The sequence below is a fragment of the Carassius carassius genome, chromosome 46, assembly GCF_963082965.1.
Source record: "Carassius carassius chromosome 46, fCarCar2.1, whole genome shotgun sequence".
Lineage (NCBI taxonomy): Eukaryota > Metazoa > Chordata > Actinopteri > Cypriniformes > Cyprinidae > Carassius > Carassius carassius.
In genome coordinates this window covers 14,326,967-14,348,374 of record NC_081800.1, presented here as the reverse complement: position 1 = coordinate 14,348,374, position 21,408 = coordinate 14,326,967, and the positions used below count along the sequence as shown (strand labels likewise).

Sequence of the window (21,408 nt, the reverse complement as noted above, 5' to 3'; positions counted from 1 at the left end):
AGGCAAGGTGCACTGCTAACAACTCTTGGCAATTGATGTGCCACTGCAGCTGCGGGCCCGTCCAAACCCCTTAGACTGCATGCCCGTCATACCCTGCTCTCTGAGGGGAACAAGAGCTGCGTCCATGACTTTCGTAAAGACATGGGGAGACAGGGTCAGCCCCGATGGGCAGGACCTTGTACTGATATGCCCGTCCTTCGAACGCAAACCAAAGAAAAGGTCTGTAGCATGGAAGGATGGATACATGAAAGTACGTGTCCTTCAGGTCGATCGCTGAAAACCAATCTTGGGGTGAGACACACCTGAAAATGCTTTCTCCTTTCTGTGTCAACATTTTGAACGGTAGCCGGTCAAGGGACTGATTCAAAACTCGCAGATCCGAGATCGGTCGTAACCCACCACCTTTCTTGGGTACAATGAAGTAAGGGCTGTAAAACCCCGTCCTCATATCAGCTGGAGGGACAGGCTCTATCACGTCCTTCGCCAGTAGGACTGCAATCTCTTCCTGCAAAACAGGGGGATCGGACGCTTTCACTGTAGTGAAGCAGATACCGCGGAACTTGGGGGGACGCTGGGCGAACTGAAACACATACCCAAGGCTGATGGTCCGCAGAAGCCAGCGAGACAGGCTGGGTACCGCTGACCAGGCGCTTAAAAACCGTACAAGCGGGACTAGCGGAACCACAGCCATACCCACAGTGGGGCAGCGAGGTGGAACACAGGGACCCAACTCGGGCGGCTTGTGAGCAGGCCGGAGTGTGGTGTGCGTGTGGGGTGCAGGGCTCTCCTGGTTCTACGGGTTGGCAGACGGTGCGTGAGTAGTGCCTTTGTTGACGCTCTCGAACCACCCGCTGCTGCCATCTGGCGAGGGAGGTGGATGAGTGAGGTCTGGAGCTTGGCCGTCCGCAACTCTCCGTGCCCCCCTGGCACTGTGGCCGGCAGATGGTGCCCGCCAGGACAAGATGTGTCGTATCGCCTCAGTCTGCTTCCGGGTAGCCGAGAACTGCTGGGCAAAGCTCTCGACCACGTTGCTGAAGAGGCCGGTCTGAGACACAGGGGCATTGAGGAACCGGACCTTGTCGGTGTCCCTCATGTCTGCCAGACACACCCAGAGATGGCGCTCCTGGACCACAAGCGTGGACATCGCACGGCCCAGGGAACTCGCGGTGACCTTCCTCGCTCGGAGCTCGAGGTCAGTGGCGGTTTCGGAGTTCCTTTAGAACTGGGTTGTGACCACCCTCGTGCAGGTCCTTCAGTGTAAGGCGGAAGCAGCTTCCCCACAAGCCACATAGGCACTGCCAGTCAGACCCGACGAGTGCCTACAGGCCTGGGAAGGAAGCACCGGGTCTCCACACGAGGAGGATGCGGACTTAGGACACAATTGCATCACTACTTTCCGCTCCACCGACGGGATTCCCGAATACCCCTTCGCTACACCGCCATCAAAGGTGGTGAGGGAGGAGGAGCCCACCGACCAGTTTCTGGCAGTAAAAGGTGCCCTCTGAAGGTAGCGGAGCCTTGTTCGCAGCTCCAAGATGGTCATGTTCCCGCAATGAGAACATGACGGATCCACGAAAGCCACCTCAGCGTGCTTGATGCCCAGACACAAGAGGCAGCGATCGTGACCATCACCCGGTGCCAGGTAACGACCGCATCCAGAAACGCATGGGTGAAACGGCATTCTTATAAGGATGATCCATCGTCTTTATAAAGACGCACCCGTGGAGCTCTTTTAGAGGAAATTTGCTCTTAGGAAATGCTCTTTTAGTGCTGAGGCGCACAGGGAAGATGGCCGCTTGCAACACGACATGGGGTAGTGCAGCCTGAAGTGTGCAACCCACTCGACACTGGAATGACCGCTGCAGAAACGCCGTCTCGCCAACACAGGAAGCTTCCCAGAGCGTGCTGAACTCGCAGTTCACAGTAGACACAGTTGAGGTAAGCAGAACGGTACTGTCACTCGGCTTCGAAGTGAAAAGCTGGTATGCATTTCACCAGCTGCCTTCTTATACTCACGCTGTGATCAGAGGCAGCTGGATGCAATAATTGCATGCCAATGTGCATTGGCTCGTTTAGTTTACAGTCAAAGTAGATTGGTCTATCGAAGCGATATCCCTTTTTGCGTCGGTCACCGACATGGCGTCGAGAGTGACCGACTGAAAGGGAACCCTAATTGACACTTCTGAAAAAGAAGGACAGCAATGTAAATGTTAAAAATTGTTTGAGTTTGAATTATTTTTGTAGTTTATCTCTTGATACTCATTTGTAAAGCTACAGTTCAACTATTAATACACGTATATCATAATCGTACACTATAATGTAGCAATATCCATTTCTGACATTATTATACTTGATATAACAGCAGTAGACATAATATATCATAAATCATCATGTGTTGACCGGACAATACCAAAGAAAACCTTCTAAAATTCTAAATGAATACAAATTTGTATATATATATATATATATATATATATATATATATATATATATTTAAGCTGAATTGTGTGAATTGAATTATTCAAATAGTAAAATAGTAAACAAATGTAGACTCATCTTCTTATTTATATGCATGGAAACGTAGAAATTTGTGATTATTATGTTTTAGATAATATTCTCCATTTCAGAATGATAAAATAAACAATTAAGAAAACGATTTAAGTTGGTGCGAGCAAAAAAGTAGGACTTCCTGTGTCACTGTTCGTCTACTGTATCTGAAGACAGTGGGAACATTCAGAATGGAATACTAAAATCCTGCATACTGCATGCTAAACCATACTGTATACTACATATTATTTTACAGTATAATATGTAAAAAATAATAGTACAGTATGTAAAAAAAAGTTTTAAACTGGAGTATGGTACACTGCTGTCTTATTGTCTGATATTTTACATTAGAGGGGTTTTTGGTTACAATTTTAGAAATAAATATGGTAATTTTGCAATGTTTAATACAATTTTGTATACAAATATTCATACTTTTGTCAGTCCAGTGAAATAATGAGCAATTATTGAAAAGCAGTGTGTACTGGTCAAATATTGCAGTTTGGTAAATGTAGTAAGTCATATGAGCATTCAATGCAAATAGAAAACTGCATAGTACTGTTGTCAAAAATATGTATTATTTGTCTATACATATCAATACTGAAATATCTAAAACAACTTTAATCATAAGTGCATAGTTTCAGAACTCTTTTTCCATAGTATCGATAAACTGATACCAACTCCAAACTCACTTCACAACATCACAGAATGGGGCAGAAAATATATTATTTTACAGTATTTATACTGTATTAAATGCTATGCTGCATTCCACAAAAATATCCTCACAATTATATTCCTTCTTAGAAAAAAATTGTATCTGTGAGGATTTCCAGTCAGCATTTAGACCGTATCATAGTACTGAGACTGTTCTCCTTAGAGTTACAAATGACCTGCTCTTATCATCTGATTGTTGTATCTCTCTATTAGTGCTCTTAGCACTGCATTTGACACTGTTGACCACAACATTCTTTTGCATAGACTAGAAAACTTTGTTGGGATTAATAGAGGTGCATTTGCATGGTAATTGCACGTATTTATCTGACTGCCATAAATTTTTATCAGTGAATGAAGAGGTATCATATCGATCACAAGTGCAGTATGGAGTACCTCAAGGCTCAGTACTAGGGCCTTTATTCTTCACGCTTTACATGTTACCCTTGGGAGATATCATCAGGAAACACGGTTTAGCTTTCACTCCGCTCTATATTTCTTCGCGGCAATGCATAGTCGATATAAAAAATTGGATGACAAGTAATTTCTTACTGCTAAATTCTAAAAAAACAGAGGTGTTAATTATAGGATCTAAAAACTCTACATGTAGTAACCTAGAACACTGTCTAAGGGCCCTATTTTAATGCTCTGAAGCGCACGGCACAGGTGTACTCAGGGCGTGTCCAAATCCACTATTTTAACTGCAGAAAAACGGTCCGTGCGCCGGGACGCATTTTTGGAATGGGTTGTCCCTATTCTCTTAATAAGTAATGGGCGTAACGTTCAATAAACCAATCAAAGTGTCATCTCCCATTCCCTTTAAGAGCGAGATGCACTCGCGCCAGGGCAGATCGCTATTTACATGGCGGAAAAGTTGAACGCTTCTGGCAGTAAAAGCTTCCCGAGCTGAAGAAGTTGTGGGATGAAGTAGCAGTGATTGTGTCCTCGTCTTTTGGCATCAGAAAAACGGCTTTACAATGCCAAAAAAGGTACAATGAAGTCAGGAGACGGGGAAAATAAAAGCTCGCTGCTAATAAAAAAATAAGCAAAATCAACGCGCACTGTGGACCCGCCCAGAGGCGCATTTTTTACCAACGCGCTCTTTAAATAACATTAAATGAATGTTTAAATGAACACACCTCTTTTTTTGGACCAGCACTCCCATGGACGCACAAATGGGCGCAAATGCATTTGCTAATTAAATGACGTGGTGCTGGACGGGAAAATGCGAATGGCACCGGACTGAAACTAGCAAACACACTTGCGCTGCGCCTTGCGTCGCATTGCACCGGGTGTATGATAGGGCCCTAAGACTTGATGGCTGCTCTGTCAATTCTTCATCATCACTTAGGAACTGTGCGTTTATGAACCCAAGGTTAGATTATTGTAATGCTTTATTGGCTGGTTGTTCTGCATGCTTATTAAACAAACTCCAGCTAATCCAAAATGCAGCAGGTGGAGTTTTTACTAGAACCAGGAAGTATGACCATATTAGCCCGGTTCTGACAACACTGCACTGGTTCCCTATTAAACATTGTATAGATTTTTAAATCTTGCTTATTACTTATTACTGGCTTACACATACACATTAATACACTTCTAATATCCAAATCCATTAAAGGATTTTTTGGCTGCATTAATTAGGTAATCCGGAACCGGAAAAACATCCCATAACACCAGATGTACTTGCTACTTTGTTAAAAGAATGGCATCTACGCTAATATTTGTTCTCTCTTATTCCTAGGTCTCTGTAGTCACCTGATCCAGTCTGTATCCAGATCAGAGGGTCACTACAGACACCTGGATCCAGTAATTATCCAGCCCAGATGGTGGATCAGCACCAGAAATGACCTCTACAGCCCTGAAGACAGCGGAGACCAGGACAACTAGATGAGTCCCAGATACAGATCCCCTGTAAAAACCTTGTCTCAGGCGACCACTGGGACAAGACCACAGGAAACAGATGATTCTTCTGCACTATCTGACTTTGCTGCAGCCTGGAATTGAACTGCTGGTTTCGTCTGGCCAGAGGAGAACTGGCCCCCCAACTGAGCCTGGTTTCTCACAAGTTTTTTCTACATTCTGTCACCGATGGAGTTTTGGTTCCTTGCTGGCTTTGACACAATCTGTTTAGCGCTATATAAATAAAAATGACTTGACTTGACATGTTTATAGCACTCCATAATGCTCACACCACCCTATTCTGGGTAATACTGTAAAATGCCAAAAATAATACTTCTCATGACAAAAAAGAAGTGAACATTTGCAAATCCATTAGCTTGTCTCCAGTGTTTTACCACCTCAAGAAGTTTTCATTAATGCAAGAATATACCTAATTGTCATGTTCTAGCATTGTCATATTTATCTTTTAATAAAAAATCAAAAATCTTATGCAGTTTTTCCCCGTGGTATCAAAAAATGTTTATGAATATTGATGTTTTTCAAGGTATCATAAAGTTAGAAATTCCAGTATCGTGACAACACAAGTGCATAGTAAACATTGCATAACCTACTGGATTCCTATTAGAAGTAATATAGTAGTTTGCAATTTTGAACATATCCACCATGCTATAGCTGAGGACACTCAATTGGTTAGTTTATTACATTACTGTAGTGCTCAGAACTGGGAATCTGCCCCCAGTGTGTTCAGATCATCTTGGGAATATTTCTCTGCCCCTGAGCGGAAGCTTGCAGAGATCTCTTCAAATGTCCGGCCTTTAGTCTCAGGAACTTTGAAGTAGGTGAAGACGAAGAATATCAGCAGGAAGATAGTGAAGATGATGAAAACGTACGGGCCTGTCAGTTCCTATCAACAGAAAAACTGAGTACTTAAAAAGATTTGAGAGCAATGAGAAAAGAAAGACTTTAACTGTGTTCATGTTTCCGTACCTCAACATACTGGAAACACATTCCCACCAAAAAGTTAGCAAACCAGTTGGAGAAACCAGCGACAGCGATGGCAGAAGGCCGGGGACCTTGACTGAAGAGTTCTGCCACAATAAACCATGGGATTGGGCCTGGTCCGATCTCAAAAAATGCCACAAAACTGAAGATGGCTACGATGCTGACATACGACATCCATTTCACTTGATCCTGCAAAGGACAGTTAGCGAATAAACAGTATTAAACACCAGTGTACACATTATCAGAAATATAGTACATCAATGTAAGCATATACATACTAGTAGCGCCATAGCTATGGTCATTAGAACAGAAGACACAGCCATTCCCATCAGCCCTATAAGATGTAATGATCTTCGACCAGCTCGCTCCACTATGAACAGCTAAATTAGAGAGGCATACAATGATTTTCAACCATAAAACTGTCATGAGTCTCAACAAAGGCCAAAATCACAGGAAACATGTTGTTTCTAACTTACCGACACAACTGTGAATGCTGTGTTAACAACTCCAGCACCAATGGTGGCATAGACTGGCTCAGACACCCCTGCTTTCTCAAATATACCAGTGGAGAAATAAAAAACCTGAAAAGCACAATATCAAGCACTTAACATGCAAATCACATGAACAAGTTAATGTAATTTTCCATCCGATCACTCTTGCCTCTACAGCTATTTGATACACACTATATCCTATTTCTGAAGATCAAACAAATGCTTTCTTATGGATGCAAGTATGCATGTATCTTTGAATTAAAAAAAATTAAATAAAACCATAAAGCATAATTTTTTTGTAGTAGTATAGCATTACTTAAAAATGCTATTGCTCAAAAGTTTGGAATAATTACGATTTTAATGTTCTTGAAACAAAGTATCTTATGTTCACCAAGACGTTAATTGTTTTATGAAAAAATACAGTAAAAACAATAAAATTGTGACATATTACAATTTAGAATTACTGTTTTCAATTAGAATATATATTAAAATGTAATGTATACTTGTGATGGCAAAGCTGAATTGTCAGCAGCCATAACTCAAGTCTTCTGTGTTACATTATCACAAATCATTCTAATAGGCACTTTCAAAAACATAAAAAAATCCCATCTATTCTGAACTTTTGACCGACATATATATTTTTATTTTTTTATTTTTTTTTCGCATTAACTGGCATATTGGTAAACTCTGATTAATCATTTTTCAGTAGCTGGTATTTCTAATACAACAAGCAATAGAATTTGGTTGAAAAGGTAGATACTGTAGATGGAACTACTGATAAATCCTAGATAAAGAAATAGACAAGAAAACGTACAGCATTGATACCAGAGAGCTGCTGGGAGAGTTGCAGCATGATGGCAATGAAGATGGGCTGGCGATAGAGTGATGAGCGAAACAGCTCAGGGATGGTGACCTTCTTCTCCCTCATCATCTGCATGCTCTCATCCCTCATCTCCTGCATGTCTGCAGCCACGTCATCAGTGCCACGGAGCTTCTTCAGCACTGTAGAAATCAGTTAGTTAGGCTGGCTGGAGAAAACCTAGGAAACATCTTAAGTTGAGTATTAAAAACTGACCAGTCTTGGCTTTGTCCTCTTCGTTCTGGTTGATGAGGAGGTAGCGTGGGCTCTCGGGGCAGAAGGGGAGCAGGGCACACTGGAATAAGGCTGGGATGAAAGTAAAGCCAAGTAGGAAGGGCCACATTGTAGGGTTTCCCATGATTTCTTTCATACCAAAAATCTACAAAACAAAGCAGGAGTGTTTCCAAATGAAGTACACAAAAAACACAAAGGTCCTATCTATCTATAAAATGTAAAAGTTTTGATGATTGCTAAAAGTGTTCTTAAAATAAAGGAAACTATTTATTTAACCTGTGCTATGAGGATGCCAATGACAATGCCAAGCTGATGAAGTGTGCCCAGTGCCCCACGTAATGAAGTTGGGGCAATTTCTCCGACATACATTGGTACAAAGCCTGTGGAAAGGCCAGAGTAAAGGCCCACTATGAAGCGTCCAATAATAAGCAACTCCCAGGATTCAGCCAGCTTGGAAAAGCCCATTAATGCAGCAGCTATGAAGGCCAGAACATTAACAATGAGCATTGAGTTCCTCCTGTTAAATGATCAGAAAGAGAAAGTTTAAAGACACATGAATTCAGGATAAAGGTAAAGTATTTGTAAAGTTCTGGCTGAATAGTCAAGTTACCTGCCAAAGCGGTTTACAAACAGCCCAACTGAGAAGGAGCCGAAAATGCCACCTACTGAGAAAATGGCCACCGATACAGACCAGAGTGTAGTTAGAGTTGTCGACAGCATGTACTCTGAATACCTCTTATGCCACGTCTCATTGTAGAAAGTCTCGATGATCTATGCATGAAAAAATCATTAGGGAGGAGGATTATTTCTATTATTAAATAAATTCAGATTTTTTTATTTGACATTGCAACTTCAGACTTCAGTCAACAGTCATTTGCTCCAGCAGTTCTACATTAAAGTCAGCAGAGGAGCGTCAGAACGGACTGCATAAGAAGCTGCTTAATTAAGCTTGATTAAGTTAATCATCAAACATACAAAACTGCAAAAACAGGCTTATGATAGATTAAACACAGGCTTATTGTTGAGACTTAACACTTTCTTCCACAATAGAAAGAAACAAGAAAAAAAGCACACAAAAGAATATTTAAACCTCTTCACTCCTAAACATTTTCTGCATGCTATTACACTGAATATGTGAACTAAATACCATTCAAAAGTTTGAATTTATAAATTTCAATAACTAATTCAATTTGGCCAATTGAAAAGTTTTGATGTGATCAGTCAATAGAAAAATTTGAGTTGGAGAGGTCAGAATTTTTTTGCAGTGTACTAATAATCTTAATGTCACAGTATTACTTCACAGTAATGATGTCATTACCTGTCCTAGACTTTTGACTTTTTCCATTTATCCCATTAAATGACTAGCTAAACCATGCCACATGATTTCCACTCTATATAGAGTTCATTCAAGTATATGTGGGATTTACCCAGAACCCTTACTTGATGTATATTAAGAGGTCAAAGTCATTTAGTAATTCATTGTTCATGGCGGAAAAAAAAAATCTAATATATTTGTTGCAAACTATAGGCAAATCTAATGACGTTTTATTACTTCCACATCAACATAAATGTAAAAGAGAAATCTATTTGCCTACTACTGAAGTAGTGCTGGTCTATTATTAGAATGCTCTGCACGTGTTAAATCAGCATATCTTAATAGGCAATGCTGGAAGGAAGATTAATACAGCATACAGTATACAGCTAATCAAAAATAAGATGTATTACATAATAACACTAACATATAAACAGCAACAATACTGTAAAAATTTATATGGGGGAAAATACCCAAATATCCATTTGTCAAATAGCCATATGCTGATACTTGTGCTTATGACAAATTATGTGCCATGTCTGTAGTTACACGTTTAAAATTGTTCACCTTCTGAGGGGCATTGATGACTCCTGTGTTGTAGCCAAACTGCAAGGAGCCGATCACAGCGGTCCCAGCAGCCATCAGCAGCTGAAGCGTCAACTGCTGTAAAACAAGAACGGCATTTCAGTTCAAACTATAAAGAAATATTTTAATTTGGTTCGCAAATTAAAAATGTTATCCTTCTGATTTATATGGAACAATATATATATAATTTTCCTGTTTATAGAATTGTATTATTAAAACATGGAAGCATATTTCTGTCACAGAATAAAAAAAGGTACATAAGTAACATTATATGAAGAGTTTGATTCTAAAACGTGATAAACACCATTTATATGGTCATATTTTAAAAAAAAAATGTCCAAACCGTGATAAACGCCAGTCTCCCTTTTTACTCCAGACAGTAATGGTGGCGCTCTGAATACACCCGGCATCCTAGTTTTCCTCATCTACTTTGTATCTTTGAGATCAACAAATAACTCGGAGTAGCATCTGCCTGCAAAAACGGAGGCTTCATTTTCTGGGCCGCAGTCCTAGGACTGCATTTCTAGGACCTAGGTTTTTAGTGACAATACCACCTACTGAATTAGAAGACCAGTGAAGATGGATGACAATCAGAGTGTGAGTATCAAATGTGAATCAAGTTCATTGTGAAAGCTTGATCCTTACTCAGTTTTTCCTTTTTAATTAAGTTAAAATAATCGTAATGTTTTAACTGTCACATGCTTATAGTATGCCTATTTCAAGTTACCCCACAACATGCTATGAGTATGTCTCTTCTTTTCGACATGGTTTTATAATGTCATTTGAGATGTATGACATTTTAATAGTCAGACATTACAGAGAGGCCATCATAATAATTGAGTGTTAAAATACCACGTGTTAGATTGTGTCATATTTTGGCTACGTTCCTATAGCCTGTACAGCTTAATGTCTCACTGGTTGTATCATCTATCTGGTTTAAATTATTTGTTTTTTGTTTTTTATTGTGTAGAGATCTTGCTCAGAAAATTGATCCTGGGAGCGCATGATATTGTGGTGAATATAGCATAATTATATATTTCAATGAAATATGATTGCCCTTAATCTGCATTTCGTATACAAGACATGTGATACTGGCTGTTAATAAACCTCTCATCAAAAAACCACAACTTGACCCCAAAGAACTAGTTAATTATAGACCAATCTCGAATTTCCCTTTTCTGTCCAAGATACTAGAAAAGGTGGTATCCTCACAATTATATTCCTTCTTAAAGAAAATGGTACATGTGAGGATTTCCAGTCAGGATTTAGACCGTATCATAGTGCTGAAACTGCTCTCCTTAGAGTTACAAATGACCTGCTCTTATCATCTAATCGTGGCTGTATCTCTCTAATAGTTCTGACTTGAACACTTTGTTGGCATTAATGGAACTGGAGCATTAATGGAGCATTTGTAAAACTGCATTTTTCCATCTCAAAAATATATCTAAATTACGGCCTATGCTCTCAATGTCAAATGCAGAAATGTTAATCCATGCATTTATGACCTCAAGGTTAGATTATTGTAATGCTTTATTGGGTGGTTGTTCTGCACGCTTAGTAAACAAACTACAGCTAGTCCAAAATGCAGCAGCAAGAGTTCTTACTAGAGCCAGGAAGTATGACCATATTAGCCCGGTCCTGTCAACACTGCACTGGCTCCCTATCAAACATCGTATAGATTTTAAAATATTGCTTATTACTTACAAAGCCCTGAATGGTTTAGCACCACAGTATTTGAATGAGCTCCTTTTACATTATAATACTCTACGTCCGCTACGTTCTCAAAACTCAGGCAATTTGATAATACCTAGAATATCAAAATCAACTGCGGGCGGCAGATCCTTTTCCTATTTGGCGCCTAAACTCTGGAATAACCTACCTAACATTGTCCAGGAGGCAGACACACTCTTGCGGTTTAAATCTAGATTAAAGACCCATCTCTTTAACCTGGCTTACACATAACATACTAATATGCTTTTAATATCCAGATCCGTTAAAGGATTTTTAGGCTCCATTAATTAGGTAAACCAGAACCGGGAACACTTCCCATAACACCCGATGTACTTGCTACATCATTAGAAGAATGGCATCTACGCTAATATTTGTCTGTTTCTCTCTTATGCCGAGGTCACCGTAGCCACCAGATCCAGTCTGTATCCAGTTCAGAGGGTCACTGCAGTCACCCGGATCCAGTACGTATCCAGACCAGATGGTGGATCAGCACCTAGAAAGGACCTCTACTGCCCTGAAAGACAGCGGAGACCAGGACAACTAGAGCCCCAGATACAGATCCCCTGTAAAGACCTTGTCTCAGAGGAGCACCAGGACAAGACTACAGGAAACAGATGATTCTTCTGCACAATCTGACTTTGCTGCAGCCTGGAATTGAACTACTGGTTTCGTCTGGTCAGAGGAGAACTGGCCCCCCAACTGAGCCTGGTTTCTCCCAAGGTTTTTTTCTCCATTCTGTCACCGATGGAGTTTCGGTTCCTTGCCGCTGTCGCCTCTGGCTTGCTTAGTTGGGGACACTTCATCTACAGCGATATCGTTGACTTGATTGCAAATTAATGCACAGACACTATTTAAACTGAACAGAGATGACATTACTGAATTCAATGATGAACTGCCTTTAACTATCATTTTGCATTATTGACACTGTTTTACTAATGAATGTTGTTCAGTTGCTTTGACGCAATGTATTTTGTTTAAAGTGCTATATAAATAAAGGTGACTTGATTTGACTTGATAAAGAGGACAGCAGATGATGTTTTATCTATCATTAATATTACCTTTTGTTGATAATAGGGCTTGCCAGATCTATGGAAATGACTGGGATTTGTATGCTAATGGTAAAGTGTCCATTTGTTGTACATGTCCAATGTATCCTTTTTTTAAAAATTAACACTATTGTCATATGTGGATCAACTTAGTAGGTTGTGTATTTTCATCAGTTTCAATATGAAAAATAACTTTCATATTGATTCAATGAATTCATGTATTTTGAGAAAAAAATAAAGTATCATGGATTTATTGCATTTTGGGAGGGGGGGGGGGGGGGGGGTAATAATAAATCTTTGAAAATCAAAACCTATATTTGAATTTCTTATGTTATTATAACCTAAAGATGCTATGTAAAAGTCTGAAACAGAAAATAGTGATTTTCATCTTGCCACTTTCTTGGTAAAGAAAACACATTTTTACTCAAATGAATCAAAATGGATTTATTGCATTTTGGAACCAAACTCTTCATATATATAACAGATATAAACTTGCAATTCTAAGAAAAAAAATATAAATTTAAGTTATAAACCCACAATAGTATATATATATATATATATATATATATATATATATATATATATATATATATATATATATATATACATATTCTGTGGCAGAAACTAAATAAAAATTGTGAAATGTAAACTAGGAATTCTGGAGAAAAAAAGTCAGAATTGTGAGATATAAATGTAGATTTGCAATATATATTCAGAATTGTGAGAAAAAAAGTCAGAATAGTGAAATACAAAGTTACAATGAGCTTTATTATTTATTTATTTAGGCTTCCATATAGACTTGATATATATATATTCATAGCTGTGTACTTTTTCACTCAGTCAGTATACAACAATAGTCAATTTAATATGGCCCTTCCATTCCTTTCACAGCTTTGCTGTTTGGTTAAAAAAAAGTTCAAATTATTTTTACATTTCTTCCTAACCTACATAAGAACAATGGTTTATTCCACAGAACTGAAGACCCACAAAGCAGCAACATGTAAGATGCTGAATGAGGGAAACCCTGTTGATTATGATCCTATTACTCATGCACACGTACCCCAGCTACGCCAGCCTCTTATTCCAATCCACTCCAACAACCACAGGACTTTATATAACATGCTCAAAGATAACGACTTCATCGTGAAATCCAGCACGAAGGGTCGGATTAACAATGTAAAATTCGGCATGTGATTTTATATGTGCCCCTAAGCATTCTTATCCTAAATAACACTTCTGTTCTCATCAGGAGTAACAATCTACAATCGTGTACTAAAAAACGAAAATCCTTCAACTAAAACCTATAAGGAACATATCCTGATTATTTTTCTGGGAATCCAACCTTCTACCTGTCATATGTAGAAAACACTAGTTATTCTAAAGCTTAAGAAGGTTTACATAAGTAGCCTTGTAGTGTTTTAATCTGTCCCCTGCCTACTGCAGAAACGCTGTTTTAAAAAATATTCCTTGTATTAGAAAATAACGGTTATGGCAGGTTTACTGTTGGACAATTGCGCCCCCTGGCTGTCAGGCTCGGTACAGTTCTGACTCGACCACAGACTGCAGCCCTCGTGTTTACAAGTAACACTTAAAGCTTGTTAAATATTATGTAACCATAGGTTAATACATTATATAAATTGCAGTTGCAATAAAAATGCATGCATAAGAAAACTAAACGGATGTGCATTTACCAATGTTCACGGAGTAAAATTATCCTCAAGTCCTTAGAAGCTTAACATTCCTGATAAAATAAACATATAGAAAATAAGCAATACAAGGCCAACTAAGCCACTGAATTAAAAGGGTTTAGATTTCAAAGGCTTTACAGCAGCACTTCTTTAAATCTTAATTATCACAATTTAAGAGCACTTCTCTTCTAATTCCCTTTAGCACAGTTATAATAAACCAAATGTCATTGTTCTACAAAACAAAATCGTTCATAATAATGCATATGCATACACATTAATCAAGTACAAAGTACTTTCATCACTTTTCCTGGAAAACCAGATGAATGAGTCTTATATCAATGACAGAAAGGGTCTGTTTCTCCTAGGCTGTGGATTCAGAGGTCTTATTGGAAGGTTTTACTACGCATTTCCATTACTTAAGGGATTAAATCTGATGACATCTTTATTGCTGGAGACAAAACTAGGATTTGTTTTTCATCTAATTATATTCCTCAGGTAGCCTATACTGGTAAACTATCACTACACTAGTGTTATAAGAAAGGCAATATACGGTAACATTACCTTTTTATTAGACTCCATGGTGGCAGATAAAACAATAAAAAAAGTTATAGAATAACGTTAATTGTTTTCTTCTTTTCGTTGTGGTGTAAAACTGCAGTCCTAAAACCCCAAACGCCAATTTATTACAATTTAAAATCCACAATGTATCATCCAACTTGTCATATTGAAAGACGCCTTTATGTCTTCTGTTAGTCGATCTGATATCGTCTTTGAGTGTGTCAGGTGCGCTCAGAGAACGGTTATCAGTGGAGTAAAGAGCTTATTATAAACATAGACATAATATACGTAGACGCCTCATGACGTGCTGGAGCGTGATCCAGCGTCGCCGCCATATTGGTTGGGTCTCTCCACTCAACGCTAGCACCAGAGTCAATCGGAGTCAACGGAGAGCGATCAATTATGCCCGTATTTTGTGCAGCTTATGGTTGCAATAACCGACGCATTATTGATACCAGATCGCATGGGGATTACATTTCACAAGTAAGATTGAATAATAATTTAGGTTATTTTACCATTTATACAATTATGTCATCGTAACTAACGTTACTTACGTGTAACGTTCAGCAGGAACTGGTAACTTTCTCTCATTATCTCTTCCTGTTTTTTTTCTCTCTTCACACACAAGGTTTCCCAGTGATACAGGCTTGAGGAGGCAATGGGAAGTTGCTATAAGACGGGAGGGTTTTGTTGTGACTGAGCCGTCAAAGCTCTGCAGTGAACACTTCAAGCCTGATGATTTTGACAGGACGGGTCAGATTGTCAGGCTTCGAGATGGTGTGACCCCATCTGTCTTCAACTTCCCATGTCATCTCCAAAGAGTAGGTGTGTTTTACTCTACATGCTAACAGAGATGTCTATGATTCATATGTAAAACAAAAACGGTAAAACCGTTAGATATTTCAGCATGTATTAGTGATGTATTGTGTATTCAAATACACAATACATGTTTTTAAGTATTATGTTTATTATATTTTAGCCTGTAGTAACGAGGAAAACAAAAACTTCAAGGAAAGCTGAAGAGAGCCTACCATTGGGTCTTTCTCAGCATTTTCCTGAAAGTGAACCTCAGCCCAATGATGTGAGTATTTGTAAGCTATTTGATATGTCCCATACAGCTGTGAGCATCATATCAAAATCTCTCCCTTGCTTTCTGCAACTCTTTTTAGAAATACTCATACACTTATATGTGTATGAGTATATGTTATAATTAAATAAATACACACATGAACAAATACACACCTTCTTTCACTGACATTCATTTGGAATTGAGAACCATCATTTTATGCTTGTGTCATTTGTGGTGTCTGTATTTCACAAAGTAAGGCTGCACCACATCGCAAAATTAACTATCCTGGAGTTACAGAGTGCAAGCATACGCAAGAAGCTGTGCAAAACAGTTCTTTTTAAAGGATTTTAGCTCCCCAGTCCCAGTTGCAAGCCTGACAGGGTAATGTAAAATGCTGGAATGACCTGGAATTATAACGTTTACTTTAGGCCTTTAAACGCCACACCACCAATCTAACCTGCACCTGCTCTTTTACTGCACTGGTCACAGTACTTTACACACATGCATTTGCACTAATCATATTTTGCACAAACTGCACACTGTTCTAGCTATTACTGTAAACTGTCTAAAGCTGTTACTGTACAAAGCACAGTAAACTATTTCTATAAAAACATCATTGCACTACTGTTATTCTGTATATACTGTAATACATTGTTTAACAATACTTTTACACACTCATCCAACTGTATTTATTATCACTGTTCTCACATTGCTGCTGTTCATAATGCATATATAATCCTACATTGCTCTGTTCATAATGTACATACAATCTCTACATTTGCATTCCTATTTATATTCTGTACATACTCTGCTCAATACTGTATATAGCAACTCCACTGTACATTCTGTATATCATAGCTTCACTTACTCTGCACTTTTATGTATATAAAACACTATATTCTTGCACTTCTGGTTAGATGCTAACTGTATTTCATTAGCTCTGTACTTGTACTCTGCATAATGACAATAAAGTTGAATCTAATCTAATCTAAAAAAAAAATCTGAGCTGGTACAGTATATATGGGAAGCTTGTACGTATATGTGTTACAGAAAGTGAGTGAGTGAGTGAGTGAGTGAGTGAGTGTGTGTGTGTGTGTGTGAGAGTGTGTGAGAGTGTGTGATAGTGTGTGCGTGTGTGTGTGTGTGTGTGTGTGTGTGAGAGAGAGTGTGTGAGAGTGTATGTGTGTGTGAGAGAGAAATAAATTCAAATGAAAAATCAAACTTGTTTCTTTATTAAAATATAAAATTCATTCATTTATACATTTATCAATATTCCTGTGTGAGTGTGTGAGGGAGAAATAAATTCAAAATAACAATCAAACTTTAAAATATGAAATTCATTAATTTATACATTTATCAATATGCCATTGTTTGTGTGTGTGAGAGAGAAATAAATTCAAATGAACAATCAAACTTTTTTCTTTATTAAAATTTAAAATTCATTCATTTATACATTTATCAATGTGCCATAGTCTACCATATGTCTTTGTTAAAGAGCGTAATACAAAGTCTTTCAACATGAAAGCAGAATTTTTCAATGTGTGACAGCGTCCTGTATCATAACTAAGTCTCTGCCGTTTGTAACAAACCAAACCGTGTGAAAATCCGGTAAAAACTCGGGGAGTTATGATCATTGTAGTTGAGGATACACCTTCCTCAGTAGAAATAAATGCGGCGGGCGGCGCATTGGGGACCCATCCAAGATGGCGCCGCGCTGATACGTTTGCTCCAATAGGCAGCGTCAGTCTATGAGGCGTCTACGTATATAATGTCTATGATTATAAACTCGGTCACTGGCCGCTTTGAGCCGTTGCTGCGATACGTCAACGCGTCCGCCATGTTTGTGAGGGCAAGAAAAGGAAGTAAACGGGGTTCATTTTCGTAAAAAATTGTGAACGCTCACACTTGTCTCACTACTGGATTTCGTTGGTATTTTTCGGTTTACAATTCTAATATTAATGTAGTGTAGTCGTGACATATAAATGTAATATAAGTTGAATGTACATTAAATTATATTGTTTCATTGCTTTCTCTTTTCTTCTTAATAATGTGATGAATAGAAATAAATGATGGGAATTTAGGGGTAATTAATGTACACGCCCCCCTTCATCGCAATGAATGAGTGTTGCGTAATTAAATGAGTGTATACAGCTGATGTGGGAGGAGATGAGGATTATTTAAGGACGTTTTGAGTGCTGCTCGAGAGAGAGAGTCGGGGGAGCTCTCACTTGTGGGGACACGCTAGACGGCCGCTCGGGATAATTAGTGTCTCCGGCGGTGAAGACAGACAGTTAGTGGGGGGTAAATGTGTCAGATAGTTAGGGAACGACTGCCGGCTAGGAGAGCTCCTGATCGATGCACCCATAAACTGTACACTACAGAGAGACTGGAGAGACTGCTTGTGTCTGCCGAGACTGCTTGACTTGTGTCTGTCGAGTGACGCAAACGTGGAAGGGGATTTTCTGTGTCTCCTCCTCGTCGGACGTTGAGCTCGTCTGCTTGTGGACCAATACACTGAAAAAGGGGGGTAACGTGTTTTTATGTGATGGTGTCATGTTTTAACAGTTAATAAAGAATTGTGTGTTACTGACATCCGAGTGTGCTGATCTCTGCCCCCTGAATTCCGTGCGGTTGTTACAATAATATAAAAAGCAAGTGATATAATAGATTTATAATAATACAAATTATATGCATAATAGGCAACAATAATAAATAAATAACAATAGATGAATAATAGTGTAGCGTGGCCACAGAGGAGTAAATGGCACAATGAATAATAAACAAGAATTAATTTAATGCTGACTACGCCACCCCTTTCAAGTAAGGGGAACTAAACACGGACACATAGGTTCGTTACCATGGAGGGCAGAGACATGGGCATCATAATACAAAATGTTTATTAAATTCACAATAATCAGATAAGACACTTTAAAACGACCAGAATAAGATATAACTATGGGTTAAACAACTACAACGCAGTACACCACATACATAACTAAAATGACTAAGGCTTAACTGTAGCAGGGTAGGCCAGCCGTAGAGTGATTATTCTTGACCCACGCACACACACAGTGAGATAAGTGATCACACACACGGCAATCCACACTTTGTGCTCCAAACACCACCACCAGGGTACTAGAACTAGCCTCCCTGCTCAGAAGCCTAAAACAAAAGAGAAAACAATTAATCAAAATGCAAGCAAAGTTATACCAAAGCCTGATTGGAGACATATGGCATTCTTAAATTACAAATGAACAAGATTCAGCTGAAAATCAATTGTCACTTAATAAAAAGATACACAAACAGAGGGTTTATAAAAGTAAATTACAAAATAAGCCAAATCAAATGAAGCAAGAAACAAATCAATAAAGAAACCAATACAATAAACAAAACAAACAGTATAAAGGGAACAAACAAACTCCAAAACCAAAGAAACCATACAAACACGCTTATACAAAGCTGGTAATTCTAGGATGGGAGGGCAGGCCGAAGCACCCAGCCCAACTCATACAATGTGGAGTTAGTTGGAGCAGCTACAGCCAAGAATGGGAAGGACAAATAAACAAACACACAGCAAAACAGCAACATCGTCGTAATCCTGTTTTATGAAGGAAGTGATTGCCCCAACAGGACGGAATGCTCCCAAAGATAGTCCAGATTTTGGTCATCAGGAGACACAAGTTAAACAGTTGCTCACAGCACAATTCTCAACAGTTTATTTGAAGATGAATGAACTCAAACCCAGCCGGGAATAATGGCAGCCTTACACACCACCGCAAAGCAGATGGAATTCCAGCTTTAAGCAGAACCCACACACACCAAGGGCAGAGCTAGCAAATGACGCATCCCAGGTAGCCTAATTGCAGCCTTTATATCAGCAGTACCATGTTCTGATAGGCTGTCGTTCTAATTACAGGGGAGGGAACTTATCCAGTCTGCCACAATCTGCCCCTAGCTATTGAATCGTCGTCCCGATGATAGAGTAATGCCAACCAGACCATACAACTCAATTCCAGGGCCTAAACAGGGCTGAAACAGAATTCAGTACAGAAGTCTCTGTCCCTAATCCCACTACTTCACCTGCTGCCCGTGGAAGATGGTAATGGTTAGAATGCTGACCGGCATTAACTCTCCCTGTACGTCGCGCAGAAACTTCACTAGAAGTGGACTGATCCACTGACACAGGCTCTACCACAAGTGGAGTGGCTAGCCTTTCCCCAGGTGGTCCCAGATCCCCTCGGGCAACTAGTCCAATAGCCTCGGCTGCATCCTGCGGTGGAGCGGGACCCAAAGATGCAGGGTCCTGCATTACTGCCCTACCACCCAAGTGGGGAGTTTCAGATACCAATACCCACAAATCCACTTCATCCAACGATGGGGACTCCTCCAGTGGTGGTGCCTCAACTACTTCAGACACATATGTAGGGCCAGGAACAGGGGAATCCTTTTGTACTCTGGTCTTTAACAGAGAGCGATGGACATGCTTTACCCTCCTCAAGTCATCTACCGGTGCTATAGTATAAACAGAACCTCCTGTTTTAGGTGCCCTCATCACCTGATACACCACTGGGCTCCAGATGTCCTGGATCTTACGGCGCCCTCTCATGCCATAGTTGTGGAGATAAACTAGCTGGCCCTCTCCCAGTGGTGCATCCCGAACACGCAAGTCATGCTTCTCCTTACGACGATTTGCAGCTGCCTTCAAATGCTCTCGAGCTCCCTCAAATGCCACTTGCAATCTTGTTTGATGCTCTAAAACCCACTCATTTATACTACTGGACCCACGCTCCTGCCCCCTACCTAACAAAAAATCAACAGGGAGCCGAGGCTCTTGGCCAAACATTAAGAAATAAGGAGATTCGCCAGTAGTTTGATGAGGGGTAGTGTTGTAACAGAAGAGTAATTGAGGGAGCGCAGAAGGCCAATCTACCTTTCGGGAATTTGGTAGGGTACGCAAAAGACTATGCAGGGTTCTGTTAAATCGCTCACACTGCCCGTTACCCGCCGGATGATAAGGGGTAGTATGGGACTTTTCAATTTGATAGAGACTGCAAAGCTGTTGGATGAGGGAGGACTCAAAATTGCGTCCCTGATCGGAGTGAATACGACCAGGGACACCAAACTTATAGAACCACTCGATCACTAAAACCTGTGCCACCGTCTCTGCTCTTTGATCCCGAGTGGGAACTGCAACTGTGTACTTGGTGAAGACATCAGTCATCACCAAGACATTCTCCAGCCCCAAACGGGAAGGCTCAAGAAGGGTGAAATCTATGGCCAAGATTTCATTCGGTCTAGATGCTAACAAATGGCCCATAAAGCTCTGATATACTGGCTGAGAGTCCTTGGCAGCCTGACATCTCTCGCAGTCTCGACACCACTGAACTACATCTGATGTCAGGCCTGGCCAGTAACAACGTTGCTGCACCAACTCAGTGGTACGGTCAATACCTTGGTGCCCATGTCCCTGATGCATTTGTGTCAGGACCTCTCCCCGCAGGACAGATGGAAGAACCAACTGGAAGATCTCTTCACCCCCATCTGGACGGAATATTCGACGATGCAAAATCCCTTCCCTTTCCAACAACCGACCCCACTGACGAAGTAGGACCAAAGCAGTCTTAGACAGCAGTTTACGGTCCTCAAACGTAGGGCGTATTCCCCGCCTCCAAAAAC

The 21,408-nt window shown here is 39.9% G+C and overlaps 1 protein-coding gene across 1 annotated transcript; it reads right to left on the bottom strand.

The window, feature by feature from the left end:
* Positions 1 to 5,365: 5,365 nt before the first annotated feature.
* LOC132129531 (solute carrier family 2, facilitated glucose transporter member 1-like) lies at positions 5,366 to 14,854 on the bottom strand. Its single transcript, XM_059541160.1, has 10 exons — positions 14,667 to 14,854; positions 9,623 to 9,718; positions 8,354 to 8,514; positions 8,020 to 8,260; positions 7,726 to 7,888; positions 7,465 to 7,652; positions 6,636 to 6,740; positions 6,438 to 6,539; positions 6,145 to 6,348; positions 5,366 to 6,061 (listed from the first exon to the last, which is right to left on the bottom strand). The coding sequence occupies exons 1-10, from the start codon at positions 14,682 to 14,684 to the stop codon at positions 5,873 to 5,875; spliced, it is 1,467 nt and encodes a 488-aa protein (XP_059397143.1). The 5' UTR covers positions 14,685 to 14,854; the 3' UTR covers positions 5,366 to 5,872.
* Positions 14,855 to 21,408: the final 6,554 nt, after the last annotated feature.

What these genes read in the sequence shown, in the direction of transcription:
- LOC132129531 (XM_059541160.1), bottom strand. An exon ending in TTGGCATCCTCATAGCACAG is followed by an intron (nt 7,889 to 8,019) that starts GTTAAATAAATA and finishes TTTGTTTTGTAG; the next exon opens with ATTTTTGGTATGAAAGAAAT. An exon ending in TGTGTTTCCAGTATGTTGAG is followed by an intron (nt 6,062 to 6,144) that starts GTACGGAAACAT and finishes TTCTGTTGATAG; the next exon opens with GAACTGACAGGCCCGTACGT.